The sequence below is a fragment of the Oncorhynchus keta genome, chromosome 16, assembly GCF_023373465.1.
Source record: "Oncorhynchus keta strain PuntledgeMale-10-30-2019 chromosome 16, Oket_V2, whole genome shotgun sequence".
NCBI classification, from domain to species: domain Eukaryota; kingdom Metazoa; phylum Chordata; class Actinopteri; order Salmoniformes; family Salmonidae; genus Oncorhynchus; species Oncorhynchus keta.
Genome location: NC_068436.1, coordinates 3,990,530 through 4,011,219, shown reverse-complemented (window position 1 = coordinate 4,011,219; position 20,690 = coordinate 3,990,530). Strand labels below are relative to the sequence as shown.

Sequence of the window (20,690 nt, the reverse complement as noted above, 5' to 3'; positions counted from 1 at the left end):
TGAAGTTTTTAGGACTTGATTTGGTGACTTAGTCATTCCGAATATCAAATAATTGAATGATTCCCATGATCAAGATTCCTTGTCGACATTTTATTTGTATTCGTTTATTGTAATAAGTTTGTACATGACACTTTAATTGTTTTGTTGTTTTCGAGAACCCTGGCTATTGTTTCCTATTGATACTCTTTTTTTGTTGTTGTGTGCATCTTAATTTTTGCTCTTTCAAAGCCCAGTTCTGATTCATGGAGTAAGGTTGTTTGGGATATGGCCCTTTCTGTCTGTAAAACATACTATTCTCCTGTGTCAGGCATTTGACTGCATTTTCCTAAGACCAGCTTTGTGCCAAGATTTTATGTTTTCATCTCTTATGTCTCTTTTGTCTCAAATGGCACACTATCCCCGATATAGTGCACTGCTTTTGACCAGAATCCTATGGGCCCTGATCAAAAGTAGTGCGCTATATAGTGAATAGGGTGCCATTTTAGAAACAAATGTGTCAAGTCTCATGTGATTAATTAGCCTGGATCCAGATCTGTTGCTACATCTTGCCATGTCAATGACCATAGGGATTGGCGAGATGGCACAAACAGAACCCGGGACACAGGCTAGCTAGCATCTTTTTACCTCTTCTGCACACATTCTCTGTATAGATGATTGTATTTTTCTGTCCATTTGTCTGAATAGTATTTGAACTCATTACCTCAACACTTATCTGGGCAACTAAGTGTGCACATTCTTTATTCTTTTAGACAGTCATTGATATTCTGCTCATTAATGTACTGTATCGAATATAGGTATGTCATATTGGTATGACCAGGTTGATTCAAAACCCAAACAGGTCATTCCCACTACAATGTTCATCATCCTAAGACCATTGCAATAAATTAAAAGGTGTTATTTTCCCATTCATAGTCAAATTCATCCATTTCTTATCATCAATAAAATGGCTTAAATACATTGAATTGTTTGTAAAGCAAATTATATATATATTTTTTGTAGAATAAATCAATCAATGAAATGTATTTATAGAGCCCTTCTTACAACAGTTGTCAGAAAGTGTTTACATAAAAACCAAGCCTAAAACATTTACATTTACATTTAAGTCATTTAGCAGACGCTCTTATCCAGAGCGACTTACAAAAGAAGCAGTTCTCTTTTAAAAAACGCTTGATGTACTCCTAATGGACTGTTTCCCCTAGGTATAGATCTAGAATCAGCTATCCCTTCCTCCAATCCTATCCTTAACCATTAGTAGTGTGTGGGGGGAGGAGATACTAAACTGACCTAAGATCAGTGTCACTTCGCCATACTCTATTTAAGCGGCCAATAGATTGAGTTGAAGCATCCTATTTGTCCACTAGAGGGCAGTGCTCCTCCATTTACGAGCACAGTGGCCTAATGTTGGGCCTCGGGCTGTGCCTATGGTAGTTCAACTTATTCCTTCCTCTCTCTATTGGATAACAGAACTCAACCCGGTAAAACCGGCCAAAATCTAGTCAAGAGTATCATCACCCTTCACAGATGTATGCAACTTCACAGATGTATGCAACTCCGATTGAGCGTATGCAGCGTTTACTGTGAATGAGGTGTCCGCTAACGTGGGAACATTGCCTTTAAATGGGGCTTTGACGGCCGTGTTACGGACTGAATAGAGCCCCAGGCCTCACACAACCACCTTAACACGTGTGGCAAAAGCAAGGCTCACACCCAAGGTACTATCGCTGCTGCTTTCGAGATTCTACAACATGCCTGTGATGACGATTTAACGTGGACTGCACACGGCATTGTCTGCCACATGTCTAACCTTTGACCGGCCAGATATCATTTATGCGTCACACAACTTACACCCGTCCAATTCTTCCATCATAGTCTAGGACAGTGGTTCCCAAACTGTGGGTCGGGACCGACTTTTGGGTTGCGGCAGGGGAACAGGTGGGTCACGGGATGACGTTTTTGTGTGCATTGTTACAAATATTTGCGTTATTATGCAGTCAATTCCTTAAGACCCCGTACTGTAATCTACATTCAGGTACATGTTTTGAAGAAGAGGGTATTACTAATAAATTAACAACTTATTCTTTGGTCTGAACATGTTTTTTTCACCACTCAACCGTCACGTTGGGTCGCGACTCAACAGACACATCAATTGGTGGGTCACGAGGTAAAAAGCGTCTGGGAATCCCCCTGGTCTACGCTTAGGGGTCGTTTCTGGACAGGACCAAAGGCTATAAACTAAAGGACAACTCAGCCAGACCACGGCACTCTGTGGTTGACCTTTGACCGGGTCACAAGGTTCTGACTGCAGGGGAAAGTAGGTGGAAGTCAAGCGGCTGATTAGTCTTATCGTCTCACCTCTCGAGCCAATCCAGAGCAGACGCAACACAGTATGGACTGGGAGAGGCCAGTTGGTCAGTAGGGCAAAGGGAAACAACAACACAGGCTGCATCCTTATTGGCACCTATTCCCTATTTAGTTCACTACTTTTAACCATGGCCCATAGGGGGCCCTCAACTGCTGAAGACTGGTCAAGGTCGTTAGGCTCCCATCCATGGTGCAGAGGTTGCACGTGATGTGTGGCCCCTGGTCTGCTTTTGATATATTCTTCACCTTTCAGACCAACCCACTCTCACACACACACACACACACACACACACGTGTCAACTCCATCACGTGACAAGACAAATGGACACCAGCTCTGCTCCAGCTGTACAGAGAAGTCATGAATGGCCGTACTATTTGATTTGTGGCCCAGAGGGCTCCAGTGAAGGCCAAGTATGTGTCCCAAATGTCACCCTATTACCTACATAAGAGCCCTGGTCAAAATGTGTACACTATATAGGGAATAGGGTGACGGTTGGGACAGACAAACACTGGAACAGGATTTACTATTGATAGTCATCACTGCTGACCAGAGTGTGTGGAATATACCAAGTCCAGATGTTGGTATTACTTGTATACCCCTGCTGTAAAAGTGGACTGAGCAACAGAGCCTGCGGCTCTATTCATATACTTTTGACAATGGAGCCTTTCTTCCTCGAACCATTTCCGTTAACACATTGGTTTCATTACGAAATGTTGACATAGATTTGAGTTGTCATTACACAATATGGAGATCTTATGATTCAATGTCGTCTGAGCCCAATGTGAGCACCACCGCCCTGTTATGTGCAATGTCACGGCACGTAAACATGGTTGACTTCCTACCGGCAATTAGCCAATCAAAACATTCACGTTTATAATATGTGATTTGTCATCCTCCATTGCTTCTGGCGGTTAACTGTATAACTTTTATTTCTCTGGGGTTTTTGTGTTTGCCTCGTATGAGCTGCTGGCTGAACCAGATCCCTTTTTATTTGATTTCAGAACTGAAAATTAACCTTGATTGTCAACGTCATAAAAAATGTATTTTCAATGTCATTTTGCTAACTGGAATGCGCGTGTGTGTGAGTCACCGTGTTCTGAATATGGATATTTGGAGTGTGAATTCGAGGTGAGATGCTTTCACTTGCCTGTGATTACAGAAACTCAACAGGCATGGACAAATTGGTCTGAAAACAGGTGTAAAGTGGCAAGGCAATTTCCTTTTTATTTCAGCAAACTGAAGGCGTCCAACCAGGCACTACTTTTAATTTCCTCTCGTGGCCGATTCACATCTGTCTTACATTTTAAAAGCACTTTAGAGTGGTACAGCTCTTAGGGTGGTTCTACACAGGCAGCCCAATTCTGATCTTTTGCCAACATTTGGGCAAAGAATCTGAGTGGGCTGCGTTAGAGCGCAGATGCAGGCCGCTTTCGTGGTAGCCTGTTTACACCGTACTGAAAGAAGGGATTCACAATGGTGAGTGCAGTGTCCAGTCTGGTTTATCCAGGCTAACTTTCTGGGCCCCATATCCTTAAAACATACATTAAACGTCTGTAGATTCTTTATAAATGGTCGAATCAAAGCACCAATCTCCTGTTTAGTTCAACAGGTAGTGAGTTAGTGGTGGCACTTCACACCCTAATCGGTCTGTATTTATAAAGGGTCTCAGAGTAGCAGTGCTGATCTAGAGTCATGTCTTCCCTGTCTATGTAACTTTTGTGATTGAAAGTACAAAACTGATTCTAAATCGCTACTCCTGCTCTGAGATGCTCGATACAATGCGTTTGTCCCATTTCTCGTGATAATCTTAGTCAATCACAGTTTATCCTGTACAACATGATTATCAGACTCAATACCTTCAATCTAAATACCTTCAACTCTTACCCTACAAGGTCTGGAGCCTGCTGGTTTTCTGTTCTGGTAATTAATTGCACACACCTGGTGTCCCAGGTCTAAAACAGTCCCCAATTAGAGGGGAACGTTGAAAAAATGAAATGCAACTGGCTTTGAGGTCCAGAGTTGAGTTTGAATGATCTAAACCAGCCAATTCTCTGATTGGCCGAAGCATGTTGAGTAAGGGAACAGTACAGACACTCTGAGGCCTGTTGTTGCCATGTAGCTCTGAGGTAAGGAAGGTGTGACACCCCACTCATTTTCTCTGGTCTACTCATTGCCCCCGGGGCAAGATATCGCACTGGCAAAAAAAAAAAATCTGGTTGAGCGGGAAGGGACAATAAGTAGACCAGAGCCAACTGTCCCCTCTGTCACATGAGCATGCCAGATATTGGGCGCATTCCTCTGCCCAGGTGTCATTGATGCCTGCTAGATCTTACAACGCCTGGAAAGGTATTTTACGTATCAGCTAACCACATATGTTATTGGTTGATGCATGCAACGTCTGGGAAGGGGAACGAGAGAGAGAGAGAGAGAGAGAGAGAGAGAGAGAGAGAGAGAGAGAGAGAGAGAGAGAGAGAGAGAGGAGAGAGAGAGAGAGAGTTGAGAGAGAGAGAGAGAGAGAGAGAGAGTTGAGAGGTTGAGAGAGGTTGAGAGAGAGGTTGAGAGAGAGAGGTTGAGAGAGAGAGGTTGAGAAGGTTGAGAGAGAGAGGTTGAGAGAGAGGTTGAGAGAGAGAGGTTGAGAGAGAGAGGTTGAGAGAGAGAGGTTGAGAGAGAGAGGTTGAGAGAGGTTGAGAACAACAACAGAGACACCCACTGACATACAGGAACCTTGAAAAAAATGGTCCAATGGTAAACGGCCCGAGTAAACTTATCAGGTTTGTTTCCATCTATTAGACAAACCACGCCTCCACTTTAAAGTCTGTTACTGTAACAGGAATGATACAGCACCGATGACAGAATACTCACACCATGCGTTTACCTGCCACGTTCGGCTATAAACTAAGCAATGTCATTTGGAGTGTTGCTGTTTGTTTGGGGCGGGTCTGCATCCGTAAAAGTTGGCGTTATGCAACTATTGATGCAGTGTGCGAGCCAAGAGTCTTGATTAGCCACTTGAATATAACATATTCTGCTTCCGGGTTGGAGCGAGCGGTCGCATCCGCACTTCGGTCCGCAGGTAGTATAACTTTTCATTACATTTCATTATAGTACAACAGTTTGATTTGTCTAATCTTATTTTGTCGTCCTAACGTAGTCTACACTGCTATCTGCCCAGCAGCTAGCCAGCTAGCAAACGTCCACCGTCTACCGAATAGCAGCACTGTAGAAACTATTACACTCAACTGAACGACTTGATTAGTGTAGTGTTAGCTAGCTACATAGTTGTCTTTGCTGTCTTCGTATCCAAGATAATTGTGTAGTTTAGAGTGTGTAGTCTTAGAGTGATTATCTTAATTTACCGAGGTTAGCTAGACAGCTATTTGTCATCCTTAACGTAGGAGACACTGCTAGCTAGCCAACGTCTACCGAATAGAACTTCCGCACTCAACAACCCGGTCGCATTCCGCTTCGCTCCACAGGTAGTATCACATTTTCATTTCATTTCATTACAGCACAACGGTTTGATTTGTTTGATCGTAGCTAGCTACATAGCTAGCTACATAGCCGTCTTTGTATCAAAGATAATTGTGTAGTCTAGAGCGATTTTCTAGGTTAGCTAGCCAGCTATTGTCGTTCTTTTAAAGCAACGTAACGTAATCAACACTGATAGCTAGCCAGCTAGCCCCCGAATAGCAGCACTGTAGAAACTATTACACTCAACGGAACGACTTGATTAGTGTAGTGTCAACAACGCAGCCACTGCCAGCTAGCCTACAAAGTCAACAACGCAGCCACTGCCAGCTAGCCTACTTCAGCAGTACTGTATCATTTTAGTCAATAAGATTCTTGCTACGTAAGCTTAACTTTCTGAACATTCGAGACGTGTAGTCCACTTGTCATTCCAATCTCCTTGCATTAGCGTAGCCTCTTCTGTAGCCTGTCAACTATGTGTCTGTCTATCCCTGTTCTCTCCTCTCTGCACAGACCATACAAACGCTCCACACCGCGTGGCCGCGGCCACCCTAATCTGGTGGTCCCAGCGCGCACGACCCACGTGGAGTTCCAGGTCTCCGGTAGCCTCTGGAACTGCCGATCTGCGGCCAACAAGGCAGAGTTAATCTCAGCCTATGCCTCCCTCCAGTCCCTCGACTTCTTGGCGCTGACGGAAACATGGATCACCACAGATAACACTGCTACTCCTACTGCTCTCTCTTCGTCCGCCCACGTGTTCTCGCACACCCAGAGAGCTTCTGGTCAGCGGGGTGGTGGGAAAGGATGATTTCTGGGATCTGTAAAGATGGACTCTATCGGGGGCTCGATGGTAAGAGTTGGTACTCCTGGTTGAGTGGGTGTGTCAGGTCAGTGGCAGTTCTCGCTCCTGCCCCCACTACTCTCCCCAAGAACGGCGCTTCCATGTTCTTGAGATGAGCTCCACTGATGCAGTCAAACTTTTGTATGATTTAATACAATTATTTAAATCGATAAGGGTGGGGAGAAAAATGTACAAAGACGGAATGGGGATAAGTAATAAAATAAAGACTGCACTTCGAAAAGCCTCTCACACCATATCTTGGCAAATTCAGCAGGCTAGGTCTTCTTTCATTTAGATTTCGAGCACAAATGAAGATGTTGCAATAACTCGCCCATGGATTGATGTTACGTCATTGTCTCAATGAAGAGTTCGGTGTTGGACTATCCACGTGCGGCATGCATGTGCAATTACAAACCTGCTAGTTAGCGGCAGGCAGAAAAGCAATTATCCACCGTTGTGTAGTACGGATGAAGCCTGGGCTGGAATGTGAAGTTAACTGAAGCTGGCTAGCTGTAGAAAACCCAGAGTAGATCTACACTGAACGAACATGTAAAGTGTTGGTCCCATGTTTCACGAGCTGGAATAAGATCCCAGAAATGTTCCATATGCACAAAAAGCTTATTTCTCTCAAATGTTGTGCACAAATAAATTGCCTCGGTTGTTGTAGAGAATTTGGTAGTACGTCCAACGTGTATGGCGCCGCGTGGGTGAGCGGTTTGCTGATGACAATGTTGTGAACAGAGTGCCCCATGGTGGCGGTGGGGTTATCGTATGGACAGGCATAAGCGATGGACAATAAACACAATTGCATTTTATCGATGGCAATTTGAATGCACATAGATACCGTGACGAGATCCTGAGGCCCATTGTTGTGCCATTCATCTGCTGCCATCACCTCATATTTCAGCATGGTAATGTAAGGCCCCATGTCACAAGGATCTGTACACGATTCCTGGAATCTGAAAATGTCCCAGTTCTTCCATGGCCTGCATACTCAGGCATGTCACCATTGAGCATGTTTGGGATGATCTGGATCGACGTCTTCCGACAGCGTGTTCCAGTTCCCGACAATATCTAGCAACTTTGCACAGCCATTGAAGAGTGGGACAACAGTCCACAAGTCTATGCGAAGATGTCACACTGCACAAGGCAAATGGTGGTCACACCAGCTACTGACTGGTTCTGATCCACAACCCATTTTGTAATAAATAAATAAAAAGTTGTAACCAACAGTTGCATATCTGTATTCCCAGTCATGTGAAATCCACAGATTTGGGCCCAATTAATTTATTTCAATTGACTGATTTCCTTATGTGAACTGTAACTCAAATCTTTGAAACGGTATATATTTTAGTTCATTATAGCTTCCTTCCTAGTATACCCCTCAGGCGTAATAGCACATGTTCAGGATCATTGAGATCTGGCTAACTATTTGACATACCTTCCTGTGCAGTACAATGTTCAAAAGTCGCAATCTGGGATTGGAGTGGTTCTATTTCAACAGCCCCCAACCCTCAGCTGTTTACAAAACATGTGTCGGGGACCTACTGCTGTTTGAATCCCATATTACCCCTTTAAGGATGCTGCTACAACCATGTAAAAGGAACTTCACTAATAAAGCATAGCAAGCGGTCATTATTTCCAAAATGTGGTAATTTTATTTACAGTTCAAGTCAGTCACATGCAACATTTTTTTTAATGAATAAAACAGAATTAGCAAAAGAAATGCATTCATTATTTTTTTTCCCTCCAAAATGTCAATTAAATATACAAAAATAGAGCTTACAAATACTGTACAGCAAATTTCTCCAAAAATATTCTGCTGCAGAATTCTTAATTGTATAAACAATGTTATATCTCAGGGTAGGATGGGTAGACCCATGGAGGGTAGGTTCACCCATCAAGGGAAGAAAGTGTGGGCTGGTGGATGAAGCAGGAGGTTGGGGTAAGATGGTGGGAGAGGTTATCACAGGGTGGGGTAGGTTGACCCATTGAAGAATGTGGTGGCTATCGGATAAAGTGGGTTAGGGGCGAGACAGGGGATGTACTTGAGGAAGGGAGAGAAGGGGGAGGGGGCACTACAAGAGCTATACATTGAATAAATAGACACCATACACAACATTGAGAGGCAGTGACATGTGTTATTGAGGCCCAAGCGGCCAATTTACACAGCGTTGACCTTGAGGTCCGACTCACAAAATGGCTGCCAACAGCCAGATGGTTGATTAAAAAAAAAAGTGTTTCACTTACCATTGAAAAAATGTCTACTTAAGGGAGTGGCTCTACTATAGACACCAATGTGATCGCAGTTTGGTCTGGTCTACTTAGTTCATTGGCTTCCATTGAAACAGAAAGAAATAAGGAGTGGGATGTTCCTCTGTCTCTGGGTATACATACTTTGAGATAAAAGCACCTTATAGAAAGGATAAGCGATAAGGGGCCCATTATTAAGCATTTTGGTTGCTGACAAAGAGCCTCACTTTCCTCTCAGTAATTCATGATATTGAAGCAAGTACATCATAGTCCTTTAATATTACAGCCCAATAGCCTGGCGTTCTCTGGAACAGTGCTGACATCAATGGAGGTTACGGTGGGGTGAGTCATCACTAAATTCATCAACCGTCCAAAATCCCAATGTTTTTCAAATAGATTTGGCCTGGTACTTTCCTCGCAGTAATAACCAATAGACGATGGGTGATTATTCACTATGAATATACACATGATTCCTTCCTCTCGCAGAAGGCCCTCAAACTGCCTGCTGTTATGGCACTTGACCGTGGCTACATGCTTTCCAGGACTCGGAGAGAACCTAGAACCATGTTGTCTGGTCTGAGAAGAGTGGGGGAAGGATTAGGGAGTTACACAGGAATAAATTATGGGGTATAATAGATGAGTTATCTTCTGACCTTCAACTCTCATTTGAAAGAAGACATTACAAAATGTCTGGAATTGTTGCAATTCTCAGATGGGTAAATGGCAGTAGTTCTAAGTGCTCAGATGCAGTGTTTTCAATGGAAGAATTATCCTCAACTATATGTTGTGTTAAACTTGGAACATTGCTATCGTAGAGACTGGGTTTTTACATCAGAAGTGAATGGTTATCTGTAGGATCCAGATGGCTTTGGAATGTGCTAGGTGGATGGGAAGAAGTCACAGGATTGCTAGAGGGGATACGGGTGGAGATCTTTGTATTAGGCATCAAGGTGGGGGTCAGGTCAGATCCGCTTGAGGGAGAAATGATGGTTTATTACCCTATCACTTCGTCTTCCTTTCAAACCATAAAAGATGTAAGGATTGGAGAGAAGGAGGAGTGCCTAAATTGGAGTATATATATATACACGTGTGGTGGTGGAAACATGTGTTTGTCTGAATGCAGCTGTATGGAGCCTCTGGGCAGAATAAACTTGGCTAAGCTTTCATAGTGTCCGTTGAGTGTTTTTACTCTGAATTAGAACCTCACAGGTGCACAATGCACACCCCCTCCACAGTAAAAAAGTGTTTATGCAGTATGTCGTCCTACCAACACTACTACTCTCTATGTACAATTGCAAAATGGTGAAATCGGTTGCAAGTGCAGCCGCCATTTCATCGCATGCTATTCACATTATCGGTCTCCTCCCCACCCAGTCCTATCGTTAAATCTCCCTCTAAACCGTCAATTCAGAGACGACCACACATAGTAGAGGACGAAGCGTCAAGACTTGCTGTGTTCTTGTTGGCTGTCTGTTACAATATCGGAGTCTTAAGGGAATAAGAAAGTGCCGGGGCTAGTTGTCAAAAGATAAACTTCGGACCAGTCAAACTTTGGAGTTCTGAGATTAATATCAGAGTTGAAGTCTCTTTGTACAATGATGTGTGTTATATACCTATATTTGAGTTGTATACAGAAAGGGTGTCACGTCCATTGCATCCTGTGTAGCTCATTTTTGTGTGTAGCCACAAAGAAGAACCAAGAAGAGGCAAACAGGTGCCGAAGCGACCCGCACATACAAGTAACGCCGGGAGCCTTCAATAAAGAGGTTATGGTTTTTCTCATTCCACATTCAACCACGGACTGGCGTCTCTTCAAACAAATAGCCAAAATGAACACACAGTAAGTAAAGCACAAGTTAAAAAAAATATATATACAATAATCACAATTGTCATCCTCCTCCCTCAAATACAATAGATATTATTGGGCGAAGTGGGAAGGGAGACATTGTTTCTGATATTGGCAAGAAATAATGGCCTCCTATTCTTTTCACCAGCTAGCATTCCCCTCTGTTGTTGTACGAAGGTAAAGCCAGTGGACACAGAACATTTCATTAACGACTTGGTGTTCTTAACACCTAGAATTCTAAGAATACCATTCTATTTTTTAGGAGACACAAGCGCAGTGGTTCTAGAGCTGGGCCTGATGCTCGGGACACTGAAATAGCCCGGGTTCCTGAAAAGGTACAAACACTTAAGAGGGAAGAACTGAATCGACCCCGTTAGGACAGACCAGGCTTTCTTATAAATAAAGTTGAATTTAACACCATTATTATGACCAATCACCTAGATCTAGTCTGTGACCAGTGACACAAGCTGACCCCTGACCTATGGGACACTGTTTCCCCTCTGTTCCAAAATATCACACAGCACTTTTACTACAGTGATGCCACAAAAGGTGGTGCAACAAAGCACCAGGGTAGAGGGGTTAGTGTGCGTGTGTATATCGGGGAACAAAAACGCCAGTGTGGAGAGAGCGATTGGGAAAAGCGCTAGAATGAGCCTGCTGTTCTCTACGACTGCTAACCAGGACCTATACCAGCTCAATGACATCTGCTGGAAACGTACTTATGCGTGTTGACCGATGAGTGCTGCCAGAATTTGAACTAGATAATTAGCCTACATCTCCCATAGCCTAATTAGCTCAACGCTAAGCTAAAGCTAAATAGCGTTAAGTAGTTACTAATCCCAGAAGCAGCTTTGAGTCGTTGACTGAATTGAGAAGGAAGTGAAAGTGCGGGTGGTCCTGCTCTTTCAGTGCTGAGCAAAAGACCATGCGTCTTTCTGCCATATGTCACGCTACATCCGTAACGGCTAGCAAACAAGAGACGAGGTTTGCTGCCTAGTTTGCGTAGAGTCACAACTTGATCGATTTCACCAAGCCTTTCACGCTCCAAGGCAGTGCTGTGTCACCCTGTAGCGTTCACTACCATCATAGTGTGTCAAAAGTTTGATGGAAATAAAATGAATTGAGAAAATTTGTCTGGTTTGATACTTTTATGTATAGCAGTCAAAATGCAACAATGCCTTTTAGCGCAGGGTTTCTTAAACTACTGTATGGGTTGGGGCCCTGGGCATGTCAGGTGGGTTGCGAGTTGTGGGAAAACATCTATAATCACGCACTATTTATTCTTCATTTGGGTTGTTGGAGGACGATCAATTTCTAAATTTGGTTCTCGAGCTGGAAAAGTTTAAGAACCACCACTGCCTCAGTGGACCAGTGTTTGTTCTAGGTTTCGTAAAGATTAGCGTATAGAATATATGATTCTAGACATAATCACATCGGAGACAATATGGAATATAATCATATTGGCATTATATCAAGTACTCTAGTTTACTATGTAGTGTGTAGATTGGGCTAGTTGTTTTAGACTACCATCAGGCTAAACCTCATTCAAACTCAAACCCGAGGACGGCAAGAGAGGGATGCATTTTTAACTGTATAAAACCAAAAAAGGAATCTTCCAGCTATGCGTTTTCATAGCGCTCCGTTGCCACAAGCTGAATGAGTAATGCTTTGGGAGCACTGTGGGCTCGGGAGGGGCTCAGTCTTCTCTTATGTAACAGTAACGGAGGCATCTGATTGGATGTTGGCTCTAGGGGTGCCATGAGCTCTGGGTGTTGGGTTTCTCTTACTTCCTGATCGCCAGTCCACAGGAAGTGACAGAGGCCAGGACCCCTCCACAGTTTGTGTCGGGTGTGTGTGTGTGTCTGTCTGTCTGTGTGGGACACACACGGGGGGCTCTATGTTTACACTAGAGAATACTACTATTTTATTTTGATTCTACCCTCAACCTCATTGTGAAAAATATTTCAATGAGAATACGAACTCGGCATTGTTGCGTTTTAACAATTAGTTCACATTTTTTTCCCCCCCAACAGAATAGTAACTATTGGCTTTTTCTGAAATGAGATGCAGACCGTGACAGTGGCCACATAGCCTTTTTGTAACACACACACACACACAGGTAGTGTCCCAAATGGCACCCTATTACCTAAATAGTGCACTTTTTAGAGAATAGGGTGCCATTTGGGAACGCTGACACTGAGGTGTGCAGTGATTAACAAACTGTACAACCTTCATATGCAAGAGGGGACGCAGAGTCCGATGCACACTGGTGAATCAGTCGGGTCACAACCCCACATTCACACCCATCCTCTCTTAATTCACACCAAGTACTGAGGTGATCCTCCCTTCACACACACACACACACACACACACACACACACACACACACACACACACAACAAACACCTCCAATATCCACTTTTGTATGTGTGTGAGAGAGGGTGGATCAGGCCACAGAATTCTGCAGTTCCTTGAGCTTCCCATGAGTATCCTGACATTAATTCATTTGGAGGCTACTGTCCCTTTAAGATATCCCCCCAAAAAAACAGTATCCACTCAACTACAAAATTAACTCACGTGGCTCTGTATGTACACACAAAAAAAGTTAATTGAAATAATAATAAAATATAAAATATAACCTTGTTGCTACTACAACCTCCTCACAAGCGTTCCATTTTTAAAGTGCTTGTAGAAAAAAAAATGACTAAGGTTTAGTTGTTAAAAAGAACTAAACGATGACGCCATTTTCATTTCAACGTGTTGTAGTTGTTGGTTTTCGTGCCTCTTACTCGTCACGCGCTGGTGTCCCCAGAAAAGTGCTTTGGTTGTGAAACGGTCAGAATAGTGACCACGGCCGTGTCCAAAAAATAAAAGTGTGTCAGTAAAGAACCGTTATTACAAAAAATCCTTATGGGAATCCACCAAGGCAGAGAGATGAGAGGAGATGCAGCAGATTCACTTCTTCGTCACCGTGAGTCTCTGTCCGCACCGTAACACTGTTGCGTTTCTGCCCTGTCTCTTAATCACGTATAAAACGCCTCGATCATCCCTTCAGCGTCATTGCGCAAAATGGTACGCGGCATCATCTGGATATGTGTGCAACAAAAGTTCAACCTTCACCTTCTTCTACCATCTCTGTCAAGCCGAAGAAATTTGATGCATACGTCCGATGATGCAAGGCAAACACAGCGTTCCATTGGAAATTAATGTACTTCTGGTGTACCAAAAATGCAATGACGCTGCCTGTGTGATCGAGGTATATGTGTACTTGTACAGGTGTGTGTGTATGTGCACTGCAGTCTGCGCTACACCAGGTTTTCCATGCCTGGCAGGGGCTGCTGTATGGGCACGGTGACGGTAACGTCGATGGTGTTGCCCGCCTGCTGGGCAAGCTGCAGGACGGGCATGTTGCACAGCGGGCACACCTTCCTCACCTCCAGCCACTTAATGAGGCACCTGGTAGAGCGAGAGAGACCAATGGGAGAACAGAGAGGGGTGGGGGAGTGAGGGAGAAGAACAGGGAGAGAGGGGGGGGATAGAGGATGGTGAGGGATGGAAAGAGACAAGATTGTTCATTTTTAAGGTCATTTAGCAGACACTTTTATCCAGAGCGAATTACATGAGCAATTAGGGTTAAGTGCCTTGCTCAAGGGGCACATCGACAGATTGTTCACCTAGTCGGCTCAGGGAGTCAAACCAGCAACCTTTCAGTTACTGACCCAACTCTCTTAACCCTTAGGCTTAAGTCATCACTTGCAAATGTGGGTGACACTAACATCGGCTAGACTATGAGTGTACCTGTGTGGGCGTTTCTAGTGTTGTCTCTCTAAAACACTAGGCCTCTCCGTTCAGCTCTTTGACTGCTGCAACTGATCCAGCTATTCTATTTCTGACTGCTCACAAAGTGCTAGCACTGGGAGACCAGGGGGCTTATTCCACAGGGCAGACTGTTCCGCATAGCAGCTAGAAATAGCTCAGTAACTGTATAATACAAATTGAATGTGTGTGTTCTGTCTACCTGTTCTGTGTGTTCCATTTCTATCTGCAGCCATCTACCATCCCTACACGTTCAGCCCTACTGAATAAGGATGCTCTGCGCTATGCATTGTTAACGGACCGGACAGCGAGACTACAGCGCGAGTCAGTACAGTAGGTTGATGGGGCCTAGACTAGGGTGTGCGTCCCAAATGGCACGATATAGTGCACTAAATAGGGAATAGGGTGCAAAATGTATGCAGCCCTAAACAGGGAATGGAGTGCAAAAGTAGAGCACTAAAGAGGGAATAGGGTGCCATTTGGGAAGCACAACTAGAGCTTCTGCCCATGACTCAGTCAGAAGTAAGTGGGGGCGGTGTGGCGTGTTCGTTGCTACTTAATTATTGACAGTGGGGCTGGCAGTTCTATTTTGGTACACTCTGGTCCAACAGGGGTGGGAAGGGACTCACACACAGGAGTGAAGGGGGAGAGGAGAGGGACTGTGCTTCCTTCCCACGGTCACCTACTAGAGGGGTGCATTCAACCCCTGTGAGGTTTATAAATCTTCTGCTCTCTAGTGCCATCTAGTTCTCTCTGCAGTCCCAGAGGGCCACACACACACACACAGCGGAGTGTGTTGACATGCAAGTCAGTGTGTTGTGATTGAGTGGGCCTCGCCCCAGCTCCTGACACGTAGTAAAAACTAGGCTGAGGCTCGCACGACGTAAACAGCCCAATTTAAATTGTCATGCTGGTGGGAGGAAACTCATTTGGCCCCAGGCCACCAGAGACTTCCAATCCATCAAGTGCTGCATTGTGTTCCCTCTCACTTGCTCTCGGTCGGTAGTTTCCTTTCCCTATAATCTCCCCCAGTCTTTCACTCTGTTGCCGTGTGCTGGGTTGCTCTACTAAGAGACCTTGGGCGTGTACTTTAGATAGCGGTGAAGAAATGGCAGTAAAGGGACCATCACTTCTGCAGCCGAATCATAACATGTTTGACTTGGTGTGAGGAAGTGCCCGGTCCACAATATTGGGTCCACGTTGCCCCTCAACAGAAGTTACGGTTATTGCGCAACTGGGGCTGAGTGAGTTGGAATCACTGGACTTACTGTGTTGACGGTAAGCACTCTGTGTGAGGAGGACATCCACCATTTTGGATCCACTTTGCCCCTCATGCTTATCAACAACAGACCAATATCATTGTTATTGTGCGACTGGGCTGAGTACAGTGGGTGTGTGAATTAGACTAGGATAAGTGAGTTGGAATCACATTTAGGATGGGGAAAGGTGCTCTGTGTACCATTTTGGGTCTAGTTGGACCCACATGCTCATCATCAACGGAACTTGTTATTGTGCGAATAGGGCTGCATACAGCGTGTGTGTGTGTGTGTGTGTGTGTGTGTGTGTGTGTGTGTGTGTGTGTGTGTGTGTGTGTGTGTGTGTGTGTGTGTGTGTGTATTAGACTGGGCTGAGCGAGCTGGAATCACTGTGTGGATGTAACTTTGTGCAAGGAGGCGGGAGGCACCATTTTGGGTCCGCTTAGCTATACATGCTCATCAACAGAACTTATCCTGCAACTGGGTGATCTTTTAGAGATCGCAGTTTGGATGGGGACGGTGCTCTGTGTACAGGGTGTGGCTATTAGATTGGGTTATGTAAATGGGGCTCAACCACACTGTTTAATGTTATTGTGAGACTGGGGCTGAGTGGAAGACAGCCTAGGCTTAGCTGGGCTAGGCCTAACTGGGCTAGGCTCCATCCACAGGCTCTGTGTACAGGGTGTGGGCATCAGCCAGGCCTCTGATGTACTTACTTCCTGTGAAAGGCGTGTTTGCACGGGCAAATCCCCAGCTCGTCTTTCTGTTTGAACTCCTCCAAGCACACCGCACATATCTGTTGACACAGACGGAGAGAGATGGGCGGGGGGGAACAGGGTTAGCAAGGCAGCAAAACAACCACAGTCACTGTAGCTGAAGTTTAAGGAGAGAGAGAGAGGAGAGATTGAGACAGAGCGAGGGAGAAACAGGACTGTTAGCACTAGCAGGGCAGAAAAACCAAACAACATAAAACAGCTTCGAGATAGTGGGTTTTGTATGTACCGTTATGGCAACGCATCAAGGATGACAGGCGTCGGTATCTCTAACCAAAACATGCCGGGCATTGCCACGGGAGGGAGCGTCGACACATATATACGATTTGTACACTTCTGGGCCCATATTCCTGAAGCTTCTCAGAGAGTGCTGATCTAGGATCAGATAGTTTTGCCTTTTAGATCATAATGAATAAGGCTACATGGACAGGGGAACCTGATCCTAGATCAGCACTCCTACTAGATGCTTTCTGAATATAGGCCCTGGAACACATCACCTCGATATACCACTTCTCATGCCAGACGTCAATATGTGATTTGTCAGGCCTAGAAAGAGTGGCGACACACCTCGCGAGATCAGACTCCTCGGGCTGGAGAAAGAAGCCTCTCCCTCAAACAGTAGAATGTTGTCATTAAACTGTGACGTTAGAGGGAGCGTTCTGGAGAGTGGAAACAGAAAAGGCCTCTGCACCTGGAGTGTTGTAGAAATGCACAGGGGTGTGATCTATACCACAGCCCAACTAAATCAAGAAATTACATACGATACAGACACACAATGTCGATTGTGCCCACAACTTCACGAGTCATTAAAACCAGTTGAAACTAGATCCAGTAATGGTCTCCTCAGCCCAAAACAGTCTGGCCCAGCTGGGTGCGGTGTACTGTGTGTACTTTCCTGAGTAAAGGTGCCAGCCCAGACCGCTTGGCAAATAGGCCTGAATAAGATCATTAAAAGCTAGTTTTATAGCCTAGTTTGGCCAAGATGAAGCAAATGCTAGCTGTGTAGTAAGACAAGAGAACACCACAAAGGGAGGGAGAGGTACACTCGCCTGGGTATTTAAAGTCTCTTTTTGTGGAGGGCTAGATTCAATCACTTCTGCATTAGCAATATTGATGCAGGGATCGTTGTTTAGAACTACTACTACATGCTCAGACCTTATTCTGAAAACCTGTAAGCACCCACCTAAGTCACCCAAAGCCAAATTGGCTCTGTTATAGGACACCCCCTGGAGAAATTAGTCTATGCATGAGTCTCATGACACCTTATTCCCTATATAGTCCACTACATTGGATTTGAATCGCATGGACCCTGCTCAAAAGTAGTGCACTTAGTAGAGATTATGGTGTCATTTGGGACGCACACTGTTTGTACCAGCTGAGCATGTTCGATTGAGCAGCGTGCTGAGAGGCAGTGGTTGTGTGTGTGTGTGTGTTGACAATGACTGGGAGTAGTCTGTTTGTGGTAGTGAGGAAGGATGAGCCCTACTGTCACAATAGGACTATGTGTGGGCTGGGAGAAGAAGAGTGTGTGTGTGGTTTGCATGAGTGTTGGGGTCTGTGATGAAGCATTTAACCCACTGTCACAATAGGTCTCTGTGTGGACCGGGAGATCTTTGTCTGTTTTTCAGTCTGTCAGTGGTCAATGGAGAAGGTACAAGACAACGGTGCTGACAGAGGCAGGATGGAGCTTGTCAGTGCTGCTGTACACACACACACTCCCCATTCAGTGACCTATCAGCACTATTGTGTGTGTGTGTGTGTGTGTGTGTGTGTGTGTGTGTACATTACTGCCAGTAGTGGTTCCACAATGTTCATGAAGAATCACCCTTGTAACTTGTGGCAGAAGAATCAGAATTAGTTGGGTAACAGATAATTAAGATGTCTTATCTGTCTTATCTGCATAATATGTTTATTATATGATATACTTGTTATTAGAATGCATTCTTTCAGACTCTGGTGTTGGCAGTTGCACTTCTTCCCTCAGGCTGGGGCTCAGTCACCTGGGGCCCAGAGAGGGGAGAAGTCAGGCTCGTCTTTCACATGTCCCTGGTGCTATGCAGAATATCAGAAAGGGAAGAGGACAGGAGGGAACATTGTCTTCATATGTGAATGTGTCTTTACCTATTCTAAAACATGTGAAGGGATGGCGTGATTAATGGGGAACCAATTACTTGTCTCCACAATGTCTGTGTGCCAGTCACTTCCTCCTTTGGCCTTGGGGGAAATAAGGTTTGAGACAACAGATGTGCTGGGTAGTGTCTGGAACCATTGTATATCATCTCTGATGTTGCACTTATCCCTGGATAGTGTGTGACCTAGAGGCTCAGTCCCCTCAATCAGCTTGTCCAGGCGTGTGGTCAAGAAGGGGTTTTACTTGAGATGAGAGTATCTGGAGTTGACAATTGATTTATGACATTGGATGAGTTGGTGTTTTTGTGCTATGAAGTACCAGGAATGAGATCGGAGCCTCGTCTTAGGGGCCAAACTGAACGATAATTTATAGCGAATGCTATCTGGCTACCGGACACTCCTTTCTCATTTAAAAAGTCTCACCTTGTGACCCGTTCCAAACATCTGTTGTTTGTTATGTAAACTAGGGGGTGGATCTTTGCCATAAAAGATCTCAGTAGCCTTTGTGTTGTGGCTCTCAACGAATCTTCTGAGGTTGATTCATCAACCAGCCATCGCTATTGCAAAGCTCTCACTAATAAAGATTCAGTTTAAGTATAACTCTGACTTGTGTGATAAGTTTGTCTCTCCTCATTTCATAATACAGAAATTAACCACCACAAACGCTATCTAGACAAAGATAGTAATGTTGTACTGCGTCATTAAGTGCATCCCTATGTCCAAGGGTACTTTCAAAAACTAAGCGTAGCCTAGTGGTTAGAGCGTTGGACTAGTAACCGGAAGGTTGCGAGTTCAAACCCCCGAGCTGACAAGGTACAAATCTGTCGTTCTGCCCCTGAACAGGCAGTTAACCCACTGTTCCCAGGCCGTCATTGAAAATAAGAATATGTTCTTAACTGACTTGCCTGGTTAAATAAAGGTAAAATTAAAAAAAAAATTAAAAATATCAGTACAACACATGACATCTGTCCTGGGACGACGGCCCAGGAGGCTCACGAAACACAAGCACAATGACCTCTATGCGAGTTACTAGGCTAAATTCAAGAATGCGTGTAACATTCCCTCAATACAGAATAACCTCTAGTGCTGTTTATCCTCGCCATAGAGTTGGATAGAGGTCACATCTTTGCAAATGTGTCCTCTATCCAACTCTATGAGCCTAGCTTTTTGTCTGCGGCCATTTTGGCTACAGTATTACGTCGGGGCAGGACCTACTTCGGAGTGCTACACTTCAAGGACAAAAGGCATACTTCTCCCTTTCTCCCCCCTTTTCAATACAGACTAGCTTGGGGCTGGGGATGAAAAGAGGTACTGCCGGCTAAGCCCTCTAAGGTTTCTCTCTAGGGTGTAGTTAGAGACAAGACACCATCCTCTCGGTTGAGCTCCATTGAACACTAACCCTGGCTCCTTCTCATTCACTAGATCAATGGTGTCAGTTCCTTTCATTGCCCTCTCTTTAACTACGTTGTTACACTAATGGGAGGAGAGGAGTGATGAGCAAGGATGGTGTGTGTGAGATACGGCCCAAAACTGCACGTCTCAGCATCACCTCCTCCTGTGTGTGTGTGTGTGTGTGTGTGTGTGTGTGTGTGTGTGTGGTATCTATGCAAGTGAGAGTTAAATCACGGAGATGAGCAGTGCATTAAATCTGACAGTTGTGTGCACGATATGGAACAAACTGCACATCTCAGCACTACCTCCTCCTGAGCTCAGTACAGCACACACCCAGGTCTCACAGCGTGTGCGAGTGTACGGGGGCATGTACATGTCCTTACAAATCACTAGAATAAATCGGTGTGCTGCTGTGCTCAATTCGGGAAAGCAGTCTCTGGATGTAGCCAGGGTTACAATAGCAACCTGCACTGAAAATAGTCTAAGGAGCCAGCTTCCACACAGAGGATCTGAGCCCGAGGACCATGCCTCAGGACTACTGGCAGTCCCCTGT

The 20,690-nt window shown here is 44.8% G+C and overlaps 1 protein-coding gene across 4 annotated transcripts in view; it reads right to left on the bottom strand.

Moving 5' to 3' along the window:
* Nucleotides 1–13,360: 13,360 nt before the first annotated feature.
* LOC118395363 (RING finger protein 24-like) overlaps nucleotides 13,361–20,690 on the bottom strand; it is a 68,709-nt gene continuing 61,379 nt past the window's right edge. For all 4 annotated transcript variants that reach the window (XM_035789109.2, XM_035789108.2, XM_052464420.1 and 1 more), the window contains exons 5-6: nucleotides 16,559–16,638; nucleotides 13,361–14,226 (exon numbers count right to left, since the gene is read on the bottom strand). In XM_035789109.2, the coding sequence (XP_035645002.1) occupies nucleotides 14,076–14,226; nucleotides 16,559–16,638 (231 nt within the window). In that variant the 3' untranslated portion in view covers nucleotides 13,361–14,075. The remainder of the gene's footprint in view (nucleotides 14,227–16,558; nucleotides 16,639–20,690) is intronic.